The sequence below is a fragment of the Betta splendens genome, chromosome 2, assembly GCF_900634795.4.
Source record: "Betta splendens chromosome 2, fBetSpl5.4, whole genome shotgun sequence".
Taxonomy (NCBI): Eukaryota; Metazoa; Chordata; class Actinopteri; order Anabantiformes; family Osphronemidae; genus Betta; species Betta splendens.
Genome location: NC_040882.2, coordinates 28,539,764 through 28,553,406, shown reverse-complemented (window position 1 = coordinate 28,553,406; position 13,643 = coordinate 28,539,764). Strand labels below are relative to the sequence as shown.

Genomic DNA, 13,643 nt, shown 5'->3' with positions numbered 1-13,643 from the left:
AATTTGTGAATCCAAATTATAAACATAATTGGTATCTCCATTCAAGAGCTATAAATCCAATTATTATAATTTGTGCTCCTCGCATATCCCCAACACTAATAATTTGTGATATATGTTTGTCTTTTACACCCGGTCTCTGGCTCCATCCTATCTGACTCCCCACCAGACCCAAGGCTGTTAAAGCCAATGCATCTTGTCTTCGGAGCTTGATGTTCCTTCCTTTGGATAACAGGACACAATGATGCAGAAGTGAGAAAGCAAACATTCTCGTTCACAGCGAGATAAAGTGGCACATACAGAAGCAACTTAAGGATTGTGGGCTTTTTGCATCACACCTTCGTGGTGTGTGCACTGATCTCCCCAGCTGGTTTTTGGTTTGTTGATGTGCACGATTGACATCCATGTTTTTAATTTGCTTTCCCCATTATTTTTATGTTCCTTTATTTTTATAATAAATCACACAAAAGACAACTCTCTCATCTGCCTCTTTATGGGAAATTTCCACCACACAGCACAGGGGACAAGGGTATATATTTATTCTCCTCATGAATAATTTACTAATAAGTAATTTATTTCTTCATTTAGGTTTTGTTTTGTATTTATTTGTGTTTTGTGGAGACCTAAGAGCAGCAGAACATTTCAAAACCACTGGTTCTCGTTCTCAGTGTCTGTAGAACTGAGTGATTTAAACCACAATGTGCTGGTGCACTGGTTCTTTCCTGGTTTCATGAGGCCCAACAGAGATGGACCTAGTCTAGAAGTTGAGGACAAACTGGCCACACACGATCAGACACTGATTTATTCTGGCAGATCAGGTATCGTTTCATTACACAATAAGGAATATTCACCTGCTGGAAGATGTTTTGGTGTAAAACTGTAAAATGGGACATTATAATTTAAAGCTTTGTTACTCATAAATAGGTGATCATTTCCACCTTAAACAAGGCTTAGGTTCCTTTTTTCAGAAATGTATGTTTAGTAAAAAACACTGATCAAAAATCTGACTTTACTTCTTAACATGCCACTAAATCCCTGGAACCTGCCGAATCATGATGGGATCAGCTGGTTCTGACATGAAAGATCGACCCAGCGCTTAGAATCTGGGGTACTAGAGGTCCCAGACGTCTCCTCCCCAAACATCTTCCTGCAGCAGAGTCCCATCACTGGATGGAACCGCTCAGAAACGGTTTCAGACGTTTCCAAGTCTGTGTTTCTATTCAACCCCAGAACAGTCCTGATAGTTATAAAGAGTCTGTGTCCTGACTCTCAGTGAATAATAGTGAAGATAGTGAAGTTTTGTCCAATGAATCCTTTAAATCCCAGAATATTCCAGACTTAGAGATGGACATGACGGATCCCATGTGGGCCGATAGAGTTTCTCTAAGGTATAAACCTAATAAAGCAAACAGAACCCAGTAGAACTTCAGTCTGCTGGTTCTGGATTCAGAAGGTCCCAGTCCAACCTGGAAGACGGTGCAGTCAGTGCTGTGTTGAAGAAGGTCCTGACTGGCTGAAGGTCTGAGGCAGGATTCAACCTGAGCCGTGTGGTTTCACAGCGAAGCAGCAACAAGGAGCTGGATTCAGATCAGAGCAATGACCCATGTGCAGGAAGCAGTGACTCTGCTTCCTGTTTGCTCCAACCCACGAATGGGATGAATACAGTCCACACATAATGATTGTTGTAGTGACACAGACTCTGCTCTGATTGGTTTAGTGCATAAAGTAGGCGGCACCTCGTTAAACCTGAGTCAAACAATAGGGAGTTAATAAAGCAGAGGCTTCTGTCGTTGGCTCAGCTGTGACCTGAGGGTTCAGAGCTGATTGGTCAGTAGAGCACAGTGGGTGGATCTTTGTGTATTCTGAGCGTCTGAATGGAGGAGAGGATTTTCCTCTGGTGGCCAGCGAGGGTGACGCCCACTCTGAGGAGGTCTCTATGGTAACAGGCGGGGACACGGTTAGATGGGTGTCAGGCATGAAGTGGGCGGAGTCTGTTAGTTACTCACTCTGTGCTGAGCTGTGAGACGACGTCCAGGTTGGAGAACCCGGCCTGAAGGAAGCTCTGCTCGTATCGCTCCATCTTTATGGCTTGCAGCCACTCGGACACGGAGCCACAGGCTGAGAGAGGAGGAGGCACGCGCTGATCCAGGAGCGGCTGGGACGGACTGAGACAGAAACAGATCCAGTAGCGGGTTTTATACTTGCAGAACCACAGCCTAAAACAGGGATTCTACTGCACCAACCTCCAAACTTTGGGCTCCTCGGACCTTAGAGGGGTTTAGCGGGTACCTACTGCCCAACTCAGACTAATGTCAGTGTTCAATTAATATCTACTAGTTCATGTGTAGAAAACCTGACTCACAGGGACCAGACTTTTCGTCTGCAGGGGAAACTGATTCTGTGCCTTCATTGAAGCCGTTTGCTCTCAGCTCTGACTTGGTACTAGCTCAGACTATATGATCAGGTAAACAACCTCTGTATGAACAGCTGTCAATCACACAGCTGGCTGCCCCACAGGCCTTTATCTCCAACAGATGCTGACATCTGACGTCTGACCCCAGAACCCACCAGCTGGTGAACTTCCACACTGCTAAGCCTCACCTCGGACCATCTGGGTGTGTTGCCTTTAGGGACACAGGGTTTCGGATAAGCCTGTCCAACGCTGACACCACCTCGCTGAACCTGGGCCGGTCGGTTCGCTCCTTCTGCCAACAGTCCAGCATGAGTGCGTGCAGGGAGGAAGGGCAGTCGGGTGGGGGCGGCAGCCGGTAGTCTTGCTCAATGGCATTAATCACCTGACAGAGAGCAGAGCGGTCATGGTTCAACGGAGAGGATCCTTTTAAATAAAGCTCTTACGCAGAACGTCCTTACGTCCTGGTTGCTCATGTCCCAGTATGGTCGCTCTCCGTACGACATCACCTCCCACATGACAATGCCGTAGCTCCACGCGTCGCTGGCTGATGTGAACTTCCTGCAAACCAGTCACCAAATGATGAGAAGTCATTTACAGAACAGAAGAACCTGCTGCTTTAACACTCACCTGAAGGCAATGGCTTCAGGAGCCGTCCATCGGATGGGGATCTTCCCTCCCTGAGGAAAAAGACACAGTCAGATGATGGAAGGATGTAAACTTGTTAAAGCCTTATTCTATATAGAACGACAAACCAGAACCCAAGTCCAGCAGATGGATCCAATCAAACCAGAGTAAAAGGTAAAAGTAGTAAATGTTTAAATAAACAGTAGGAGACTGAGGACTGAGAGCATGAACAAAAAATCATGACAAGCATGGAATTATGTAACTGCAGCTTCTTTTAGCACTGGGTGCTAACTAGCTAGCATGCTACGTAGCATGTAGCCGCTGACCTACCAGAGAGCTGGTGTACGTTGGGTCTGAAGAGTTCTCAGTCAGAACCCGGCTCAGCCCAAAGTCTGACACCTGAAACAAAGACAAGACAGAGTTATAGCCAACCTTACAGACAGACTGGCAGGCAGGCAGATGGGCAGGCAGATAGACAGACAGGCAGGCAGATACGCTGACAGATAGACCGACAGACAGACAGATTGGCATGCAGGTGGGCAGGCAGATAGACAGGCAGACAGACAGGCAGACAGGCTATCTCACCTTACACACTAGATTGGAGTTGACCAGGATGTTACGAGCTGCTAGGTCCCTGTGGACGAAGCTCATCTCTGACAGATACTTCATCCCTGCCGCGATGCCTCGCAGCATCCCCACCAGCTGGATGGTGGTGAACTGGCCATCGTTGAGCTGCAAACAGACGGGTGGACAGATATGTGAGACACGGTTGAGCTGATCCAGGGGAACTGGGCCCATCGCTGCCCATCTCACCCTCAGGAAGCTGTCGAGCGCTCCGTTTTCCATGAACTCAGTGAGAATCATAACGGGGCAGGATGTGGTGATGACTCCTTCCAGGTGGATGATGTTGGGGTGCTGGAACTGCCCCATGATGGACGCCTCAGACAGGAAGTCCCGCCTCTGCTTCTCCGTGTAGCCACCCTTCAGCGTCTTGATGGCTACGTAATTCTCCTTCTGTCCCGGGATCCTCAGTCGGCCACGACACACTTCACCAAACTCACCTGGTGAAACATCAGAGGGCTCTTTATTGCCAGTGACTGGATCACGTCCAGATTCGGAACCCAACCCACACTGATTTAATTATTTCAGTACACAGAGGTCAAACCCTGAGAGACTCCACCTCCACGTACCAGAGCAGCTATGAGGTCACACAACTAGAACAAGAAGGAGACGCTCAGAGCAGAACTGATCCAGCACCAGCCAACACACACACACACACACACACACACACACACACACACACACACACACACTGACCTATTGGAATTTCTCCATCGCAGGACAATAAAGGTTTTTCGATTCTAAACTTAAACCTCGTGTCAGACACAGAATCATGAGGCTTTTCCTAAAAACCTCCACTTAAGGATCCAGGTTCTCTGAGCTACTTCAACTGATCTGAACTTATTAAACACCCAAGAACCTGTTTAGAAATCTCTTCCTCTCATGCACATAAGAGGTTTAACATTATTTTCAACCTGGGAGCTGGACACAGATGGTGGGAGGGGCTACCTGCTCCGATCACTTCCTCTATCTTCACGAAGGAGGCGTTGATCTCTTTGGCGAACTCTCTCACTGCCTCATTGGGGTCTTCATAGGTGAACGGGTCAATATAGACCTTGATCGCTGGAACAACAACACATCATCATCATCAGATGCTCCAAATCATTTAGAACCTGGAGACAGTAAAGCTCCACTCACTCTGTCCCATCTGATAGTGTCCTGCCTTATCCTCCTCGTCCCTCCTTCTCCTGCTGAAGACAGACAAACAGGTCTATAGCTCCTCTACAGCTGCTGCCCCCCGCTCCCTCAATGTTGCTCTCAGTGTGTTTCTCTCTCAGTGCCGTGTTTCTCTGTCTTAATATAGTCCTCATGTTCCTCCCTGCTCTGTGAGGACCCGGGTCAGCGCTCCATTGTTCTGGCAGGGAGGGAGCATCCTGAACACAACGTCTTACCGGTAACAGTACACAGCGATGACTGCCACAGCGATGAGCAACAGGATCCCCATGGCAACCAGAGCGGCAGTCACTACCAGCTGAGTGTGGCCGGCACCTGTGAGAGCAGACAGGACCGGAAATAAGTTCTGAACCATGACTGCCTGTGTGTCAAGTCCACATGATTCTGTGCACACGTCTGGTTCAGCCGACTGATCTGAGATCATGAACTTTGCTAATTAACAGAACACTAGTTTAATTAGGGAGGTTTGACCCAATGTTTTGGAGGCCGGTTCTGCTGGACTTCTCTTCCTCGTCTTCTCTCTCTATTTTTATTCTCCCTTTGTTTCTTCTGTTTTTCTGTTTAGTTGTAGAAACCATCAACTCGTCTTCGAGTCATTGGATTGTTTTTTCTGCCTTAACTTCCAAACAGTTATTCATAAAAACAAAACTCAAAACAAGCAAACACTAAACAATTAAAAGTCAAGAAAACAAAGAACAAAAGAAAGTCTGTCACTAAAAAAGCAAGTAAATTTAACTACAGGGATCACATCACACCTGCTTCAGAACCAGAACAGCAAACAACTGTAAGGACACAATGTATTCATCAGAGAAGTTCCTTTCTGGGTCTGTCAGGAGGTTCTGTTTAACCTCTGACAGCATAAAAATGGGTCCTGACACTAAACTGAGGCTGATGTGCTGGTAATACTAAAATTCTCACCATCAGGTTTGGTGTTGACATAGTTCAGCACGCTGAATGACCCGTATCCGGCCTGCGAGCGGGCCCGGACTTGGACCTGGTACTGGGTCGCCTGCTGCAGACTCGTCAGCACCACTGAGGACGACCTGGTGGATACGTACTGCCACTGACCGGTTCCCTCGCCATGCTGGAACCATGACATCATGTTACCTCATCGGCCGTGGGCTCAGCGCAGAGTTGAAGGTGTGATGTGTTTACCTTGGGGCTGTAGCGGACCTGGTAGTCCAGGACATTGTGCTGGTTCTGCACAACGGGGATGTTCCACTCTAAAGACATGCTGGTCTCTGTGGCTGCTGCCCGCTTCAGTCCAGATACTGGAGGAGGGACTACAAACACAGACCAGTCATCAGTGGCTTTAGGAGAACAGCGTTTGTTTGACTTAATTATTATTTGTGCCGTGGTTCTGCGTGAGCTGGTGAAAGGCATGCTGGGTAGTGTAGTCTGCATTTCATACCATCCATGCTGGTGGTGACGTAGGTTCTGGTAGAGGCCGGCTCTGATTGGCTGAGAGGGGTGACTCCATTAAGTGATTGGATGGTGAAAGCGTACCTGGTGTGTGGGCGGAGCCCCCAGATGATGACACGGCGCTGAGTTAGGCCTCGCTGCGGCGGCCGGTAAAGAATGCTGTCATCACACAGAGAACAGGACTCCACCGGTCCCTGAGAAGAAGGCAGATTCAGAGGACTGGGAATGGACTGCTCCAGGTGGACTGGAACTGAGAGGGATGACTGGGTTTGTGAACTTGGGTTATTGATCTGGGCTCAGTGGTCCAACTGGGCTTTAGGAGGGTTCTAACACCTGTCCTCTGTGATTCAACTCTAGGGTGTTTTTCAATAACTGGCTTGGTTCTGGTTCTTTTCAGGCTCGTGTACCTTAGAGGTGCTTGTCCCACAGGTGAAGCACACGACTCTGTAGGTCAGGTCGGACCGCCCTCCTCGCTCCAGCGGCTCGCTCCACTCCAGAGTCACAGTGGTGTCGTTGATCTGGGTCATGATAGAGCGGGGAGCAGAGGGGGGGCCTGAGGAAGCGGGGGGAGAGATCAGAGGTCACAGACAGGCAAACCCACACTGGGTTCAGGAGTTCCTGGTCCCGGATTTAAGGAAGAGAAACCTGAGACGAACAGCTGTGACACAAAAGTCTTATTTCATTCGGTTTTCATTCCTTTTAAACCAGTTTTCTTTACTGCATCTTTCTTTCTTTGTCTGTTTCTGCATTCCTTATTTTCTGAGTTAGTTAGTTTCAGTTAGTTAGTTTCATGAGCCAGAGTTTAGCGCCAACAAAATACATCGTATGGAGGAGTACGAGACTGCTCCTGCCTCATGTCTCTGTGCTGAAAGAAGCACAACTGAATCTAACAGACAAACGTTCAGACATCGCTTTACATTTTTAACAAAAAATTATATTTAAGTGTGTGTTTGAATAAAGACATCATTTTAACACTTTAACATTGATTCACTGATGAATAAATGTTTATGCTATGTCAGTCAGGTATAGTTTCTGGAGTTATTCTTAAAAACTTGGTTTATTATATAAGCTAAACAGTATTTACTGACCTACAATGGGGAAATGTTCTTGTTAAGCTGCTCACAGAAGAAAGAACAGTAAAGGTGAGAAGACGGTGAGCACCATTAACACCTCTGTCTGACGCAAGGATGAATGGTAAAGCATTGGCCTCTGCACCCAGAGATTTGGGTTTGAGTCTTATCTTTGGCACTTATTTTCAGAGCAACCTGAAAAACTCTGACCCTAATATTCAACAATATGCATATGTTTGATGACTGATAAATACTATTTCTACAGAGATTAACAAGAAAAACACAGTGTAAAAGCCATACGGCAGATCCACTCACTTCCTGTATTGCTTTCTATCTTGAAGATTCAAGAGCCAAAAAACTTTATTAATCCCAGAGGGAAATTATTTTGCACACTTTGATTGCTGTCACAGATAGAGGTACACACAAGTTTGTCCTCCCATGATGGTCCCTCATCCAGCATCTCATCCTCTGTTCTCCACTGATCTGTTCTTGCCGTTGAGCTGGCTTCTTAGGACTTAGGAGTTTGACCTGTCAGTCAAAGGTAGACCGTTGTCATAGAGACGAAAGGCTGGAAAATCAGCTCCATTCTGCTCTGGGAAAGCAGAGTTGCACCCCTGCTAAACAGACTTCTTACAGCAAAACCATAATAGGTATCAAAATTGAATGCCAAGGCTTTAATGAGCAACTGGTATCAGTTTTATGCTTGAAGACTAAAAATTGTGGCCACAGTCGCAATTTCAAAATGTAGGACTTCTGTGTTTCTCCTAAAAAGTCTCACAGACAAATGCATTAGAGTCTATCGGAAGAATTCTGGAACTCTCTGCGCATTAAGGCAGCTACAAACTTAAGTATAGGTCTGAGGGCTTAACCAGACACATCATTAGAAAGAAGACAAGTATGACTACAAACGAGTAAAAGAATTATGTTCACAGAGTGAAAACTCTGGCTGTCGTGATGAGTTAAAGACAAAACCTCTGGCTTAAAAAAACATGCCTTAGCTCTAGCTGTGACCTCACTCACTCTAGCTCACACAATACACACTAATTGAAAAGCTAGAAATCTACCAAAAACAACACAATATTTAAACTGCTATAAATCAGAAACTAATAAAATATTAAAAAGCTGAACAGAAGATAATTAGTTGAATAGTTAAAGATTGTTTTAAAGTTTAAACTGTGTCTATAGCTTAAAGTATGCAGCATTCACTGTAATTAATATACAGCCACGCGTCTGCAATTAGGTGAGGATTAAAATATGAGCAAAACGGTGCTAACATATATTCTATAGTCCTGTTAGATGATAATAGAGGATCTATTAGAATCTGGTTGAGGCGCTCGTTCTTGGATCGAGACACAGCGAGAACCCACGCAACCAGCACACATCGCGCCGACTTATTATCGTCATAAGCTGCTGTCACACAGCAATCCGGTATGTCCCGCGCGACGCGGAAGTCCTCCTACTGTACTCCCGAGACATAAATACAGAAACCAAATAAGACACAAAACCAATTGACTGGAACCGTAAATAAATACTGTGTGCGTATAAGGCTGTGTGTGAGGAGTCCGGGGAAGCACGGCGTGAGTTAAACGGCAAAGTGGATTATTGTCCAGTGCCAGCCGGCAGTGGGCGGATATTCAGGTGTGGTGTGGTCTGATTGGGATGTGTGTGTGTGTGTGTGTGTGTGTGTGCTCAGATGGGGCCGCTGCTCCATCAGTGGGGGACAAACTGATGGTTTGTCACAGTACCTTCCCCCTCTCGTACCCGAGTGCCTGTCGGGTTCCTCGACAGGTAGTTGGCCACAACATTTACATTTAGGTGCCCTAGTCTATGTCTTATTTTGAAGTCGAACCTCATGACCCTGGCGTTCTGGTCCTTGGTGGTATGCAGCCAGGTCAATGCGCGGTGGTCTGTCTTCAGCTGAAAAGTCCTCCCTAAAAGGTAATATTTTAAGCTCTTTTTTTGCCTTTCCTACTCGTTCCAGCAGGTCGCCTATTCTCGGCATCGGGTATGCATCGAAATGGGACTGTGCGTTAAGCCGACGGAAATCCACGCAGACTCGGAGGGACCCATCCTTCTTTGGGAGGATCACAACAGGACTGTATTACTCGCTCGTTGATGGCTCTATCACCCCCAGATCTTTCATCATCTCAATTTTCTGGTTTAGTGGTCCCACCAGACACTCTGGCACCCGGTACAGCCTCTGCCTGGACGGTGTTTGGTCGGTGAGGTGGATGGCATGGTGGATCACCGTTGTTCGCCCAGGCATCTGACGAAGAAACATTGGAAACTGTTGTAATAGCCCCTGCAGCTCTTGTTGCTGGGTGTCCACCAGGTGAGTCATGTTCAGCTCTGACTGCTCCCTCTCTGCAGTTTCCTCCCCGTCGTCCTCCTCGTCCCCAGTCACTTTCCGTACCAGCATGGTCGTGACAGGCCCCTTACACTCTTTTAAGAGGTTTACATGGTAAGTTTGTTTCATCTTTCCTTTGTCTGGATGAACAATTTTATATGTCACTGGTCCCATCTTCCAGACCACGGTATACGGACTTTGCCATTTGGCCAGAAGCTTGCTTGTCGAGATAGGCAGTAAAAGTAGCACCTTCTGTTCAGGTTGGTACTGTCTGAAACTCGCGTGCTGGTCATACCACTGCTTCTGGGTATGCTGTATTGCCTGCAGGTTCTTCACCTGGTCCCTGTACTGCTCGAGGCGCGTCCTCATTTCCAGCAGGTACTGTATGATGCCTCTCTTCGCCGTCTTGGCTGCTGACCCTTCCTTGCAAGTTTTCTTTAACAGGTCCAGTGGTCCCTGCATCTGCCAACCATAGAGAAGCTTGAATGGAGAGAACCCAGTGGATGCCTGGGGTACCTCTCGGTAGGCAAATAGGAAAATGGTAGCAACCTATCCCAGTCCTTCCCCGTCTCATTGACAAATTTTCTCAGCATATTCATATGGTTAAATCGTTCTACCAGCCCGTCCACCTGTGGATGTCAGGGGGTCGTCCTGATGGCAGTGATGCCCAACTGTCGGTACAGTTGCCCCATCAGCCGTGACATGAAGTTGGTACCTTGGTCAGTCAAGATCTCCTATGGAATCCGGGAGAACAGTTGAACCATGGCTCGGATGATGTTTGGTGTCTTTGCTGTGCGCAGTGGGAAAGCTTCCGGGTATCGTGTGGCGTAGTCGCTAATCACTAGGATGTATTGATGTCTGGCGCTGCTCTTCTTCATAGTGATTCGCCGGAACGGCTCTGTAAGCACAGGGAGCGGGTGCAGTGGTGCCCTGTGCCGCTGAGGCACAGCACTGGTATTCTGACAGGTTGTACAGGAATTGCAGTATGCACGTACGTCTGTATGTAAGGTTGGCCAAGGTCTTCTGTTGGCCCAGGTGATCAGCCCATGGAATGGCGTGTGCTAGGTGTAGTCTACTAGTTGGTACCACAAGACGTGTTTTTTTCCCAGTGCATACATACAGAATGTCATTCTCAATAAAATACTTTCCATCGCTCAGCCTAGGTAGTTCATCAGCCAAGGCTCTCTTAAACAGGACATGTAACGACTCATCCGCTTTCTCTGCAGTTCAGCAATGTTGTCAGGTACCTGCCAACCCTTACCCTCAGGGCACTCCGCAGCATCCTCAGAGACTGGTGAGCCCAGGTATTTCTCTAAACGTTTCTGTCTACGTGATTTTGCTGGCCCTTTAACCACGCCCTGCAACAAACTGCCGTCCATGTGTGGCAGAGGCTGAAGTCCTGCCCTGGCCTGTGCTTGTGTAATGGCCGAACATGACAAGTTTACTAGGTTTCCAGCATTCCCATCAGTGTTCTGTAACAGGTCGCATAATACTGGTAAGTCACGGCCTATAATCATGTCGGTTGGCAGACTATCTACTACAGCCATAATTAACAAGTATGTCTGACTTTGTACCTCTACCAGTACCTCAGCTCGCGCATATCACTTCACATTCCCGTTGACACACCGCACCCCAACTGTATGTACATAGCCAACATTAGAAACAAAACATGATTTGACAATTGACCTGTCACAGGCAGTGTCCAGTAATGCCTGTAGGCACTGTCCATTTAAAGTCACCTTACATGTGAAGGAACTCCCACGTCTTCTGCGCAGTTCACTGTCCCCTTCTCTCGGGAAATAACAGTACCCTGAAAGCCTGGCCTTGCGTGTGGGGCACACAGACGCTTTATGACCGCCTGCTGACAATAGTAGCAGACCAGCTCTTTGGGCCTTCCGCCTGCTGGTCTCAGGTGTGATGTACTTTCCGCTGCACTGGCATGCCGCCTCTGATCCCCAACCTGAGTGCGACCAGTACCTGGTAATGGTTGAGTACGAAGCTTCTCCTGGTGGGCGTTCTGGTACTGATGAGCTAGCTTAGCTGCTGCTACTCCGGACGCCGGCTCATGTTCTCGAACCCAGGTGCGTGTTTCATAGGGGGGAACCCTCAGGAGCTGCTCCAAGATGATAGCCTCGCCAAGGTCCCTTGGTCGAACTCATCTCTCGTACATGTTCGTCGGACAGTGGTAGGCCGCCCTCAGTGATTTTCCTGCCGGGCCTGAACCATTGACAGTAGGTCTCAGGTGAGATATCGGACCTCTCCAGCAATGCCTCCTTTAGCTCGTCGTACACCTCCTCCTGCTTCTCATCCTTCGCCAGGTATGCCTCCAAGGCAAGTCCCGTCAGTGGACCTACTGATCCACTCTGTGACCACCTGCCTCTCTTGGCGCAACCAGCATTGGCAGCTCCAAACGTGGACTCTCTTCATCCAAGACCGGCTTAGTCCCTTGCAAAATGGACTCGCGTAGGCCCCGGAGCTCCTGCAAATACCGCTCCTCCCTCTGTTGTTGGGCATTCAGTAATTGGTGCATCAATGAGACCATTTCATTCTCGCCAGGAGCGCTGGAAGTCGGTGACTTCTGGCGCTTACTCGCAGATGGCAGGACTATTGGCAGCCAAAGTCTGGTACAAAACCCCAAGTGCACTATCGCTGAGTTAAATTTAACAGCTCCTTCTTATCTTAAAGACCTCATAGTTCCTTATGCTCCCAGCAAAACACTTCGTTCTCAGAGCGCTGGGCTACTTGTGGTTCCTAGAGTGTTTAAATGTAGAACGGGGGGCAGAGCTTTTACCTACCAAGCTCCTCTCCTGTGGAACCAGCTCCCTCTTCAGGTTTGAGAAGCTGACACTCTCTCCTCATTCAAGTTCAGGCTTAAAACCTTCCTTTTTGATAAAGCTTGCATGCTTCTCTCTTCTCCACTCTGTCCTCATCTACAGGTATCATCGGACACAGAGCTATGTCCGTGATGGGCAGCTGCGGGTCCAACCATCCTGCCTGTGTCCATTCTCTGGTCCAACCATCCTGCCTGTGCTCTGTTGTTGCTTGTTGTTGTTGCTGTGCTTTTCTCTCTCTCTCTCCCCTCCACTCTGTCCTCACCTACAGGTATCATTGGACTCAAAGTTTGGCGTCTGTGATGGGCAGCTGTGGATCCAACCATCCTGCCTGTATCCAGTCCCTTGTCTAACCGTCCTGCCTGTGCTCTGTTGTTGCTGTGCTTTTCTCCCTCTCTATCCCCTCACCCCAACCGGTCGAGGCAGATGGCCGCCCACATCCAGCCTGGTTCTGCTGGAGGTTTCTTCCTCGTTAGAGAGGGAGTTTTTCCTCTCTACTGTTGCTGTCAAATTAAATGCTTGCTGTATGTGGGATCTGTTGGGTTTAGTTGTGCAAGGTCTTAAACATTACTTTGTAAAGTTCCGGAGATAACTTTGTTGTGATTTGGTGTAAAAAAATAAATAAAAAGAATAAATACAACCTTTGTCCTACTTAGAGAGCTTCTTCCCCATAACTCATATGACTACCTTTTTTACTGCAGTACGGTCGCGTCGCCACCGCGCAATGGGTGCGTCCCCGACTAAGGATTTTTAATCCTGCAGCAAGCTGAAAAAAATCAGGGTGCTAGTCTCGTTTTAACCACCAGGTGGCGCAAAGACGTGAGGTCCGACTGTTCATTTCTATCTGTGTCTCCACATTAAGCACAAAAAATGTCCTGTTATTGTATCATTAAATGTAGAGTAGTTCATTTTTAAATATTATAGATTATTATGCATCTTTGCTCGCTAGTGCGCGCTGTCACGATCTGGGTTTTTGTTTCCAGTTTTATTTTGGAAGGTCTGAGTTTTTTCCATTTTGTCATGTTCCAGTTCCAGTTCCGCTTTTACTTTGAAGGACTTCCTGTTTATGTCACACCACAGCTGTGTTTTCCCTGTCACCACCGGTCCTCAGGTGCACACACCTGTGAATAATCAGTAATCAGTAG

At 47.6% G+C, this 13,643-nt stretch overlaps 1 protein-coding gene across 1 annotated transcript in view; it reads right to left on the bottom strand.

The window, feature by feature from the left end:
* Positions 1-781: 781 nt before the first annotated feature.
* ephb4b (eph receptor B4b) overlaps positions 782-13,643 on the bottom strand; it is a 35,126-nt gene continuing 22,264 nt past the window's right edge. The window contains exons 7-21 of the mRNA XM_029135818.3: positions 6,658-6,803; positions 6,240-6,444; positions 5,984-6,111; positions 5,747-5,912; positions 5,047-5,143; positions 4,793-4,845; positions 4,604-4,717; positions 3,848-4,095; positions 3,620-3,766; positions 3,365-3,433; positions 3,038-3,087; positions 2,869-2,968; positions 2,599-2,792; positions 2,004-2,162; positions 782-1,931 (exon numbers count right to left, since the gene is read on the bottom strand). Of these exons, the coding sequence (XP_028991651.1) occupies positions 1,826-1,931; positions 2,004-2,162; positions 2,599-2,792; positions 2,869-2,968; positions 3,038-3,087; positions 3,365-3,433; positions 3,620-3,766; positions 3,848-4,095; positions 4,604-4,717; positions 4,793-4,845; positions 5,047-5,143; positions 5,747-5,912; positions 5,984-6,111; positions 6,240-6,444; positions 6,658-6,803 (1,982 nt within the window). The 3' untranslated portion in view covers positions 782-1,825. The remainder of the gene's footprint in view (positions 1,932-2,003; positions 2,163-2,598; positions 2,793-2,868; positions 2,969-3,037; positions 3,088-3,364; positions 3,434-3,619; positions 3,767-3,847; positions 4,096-4,603; positions 4,718-4,792; positions 4,846-5,046; positions 5,144-5,746; positions 5,913-5,983; positions 6,112-6,239; positions 6,445-6,657; positions 6,804-13,643) is intronic.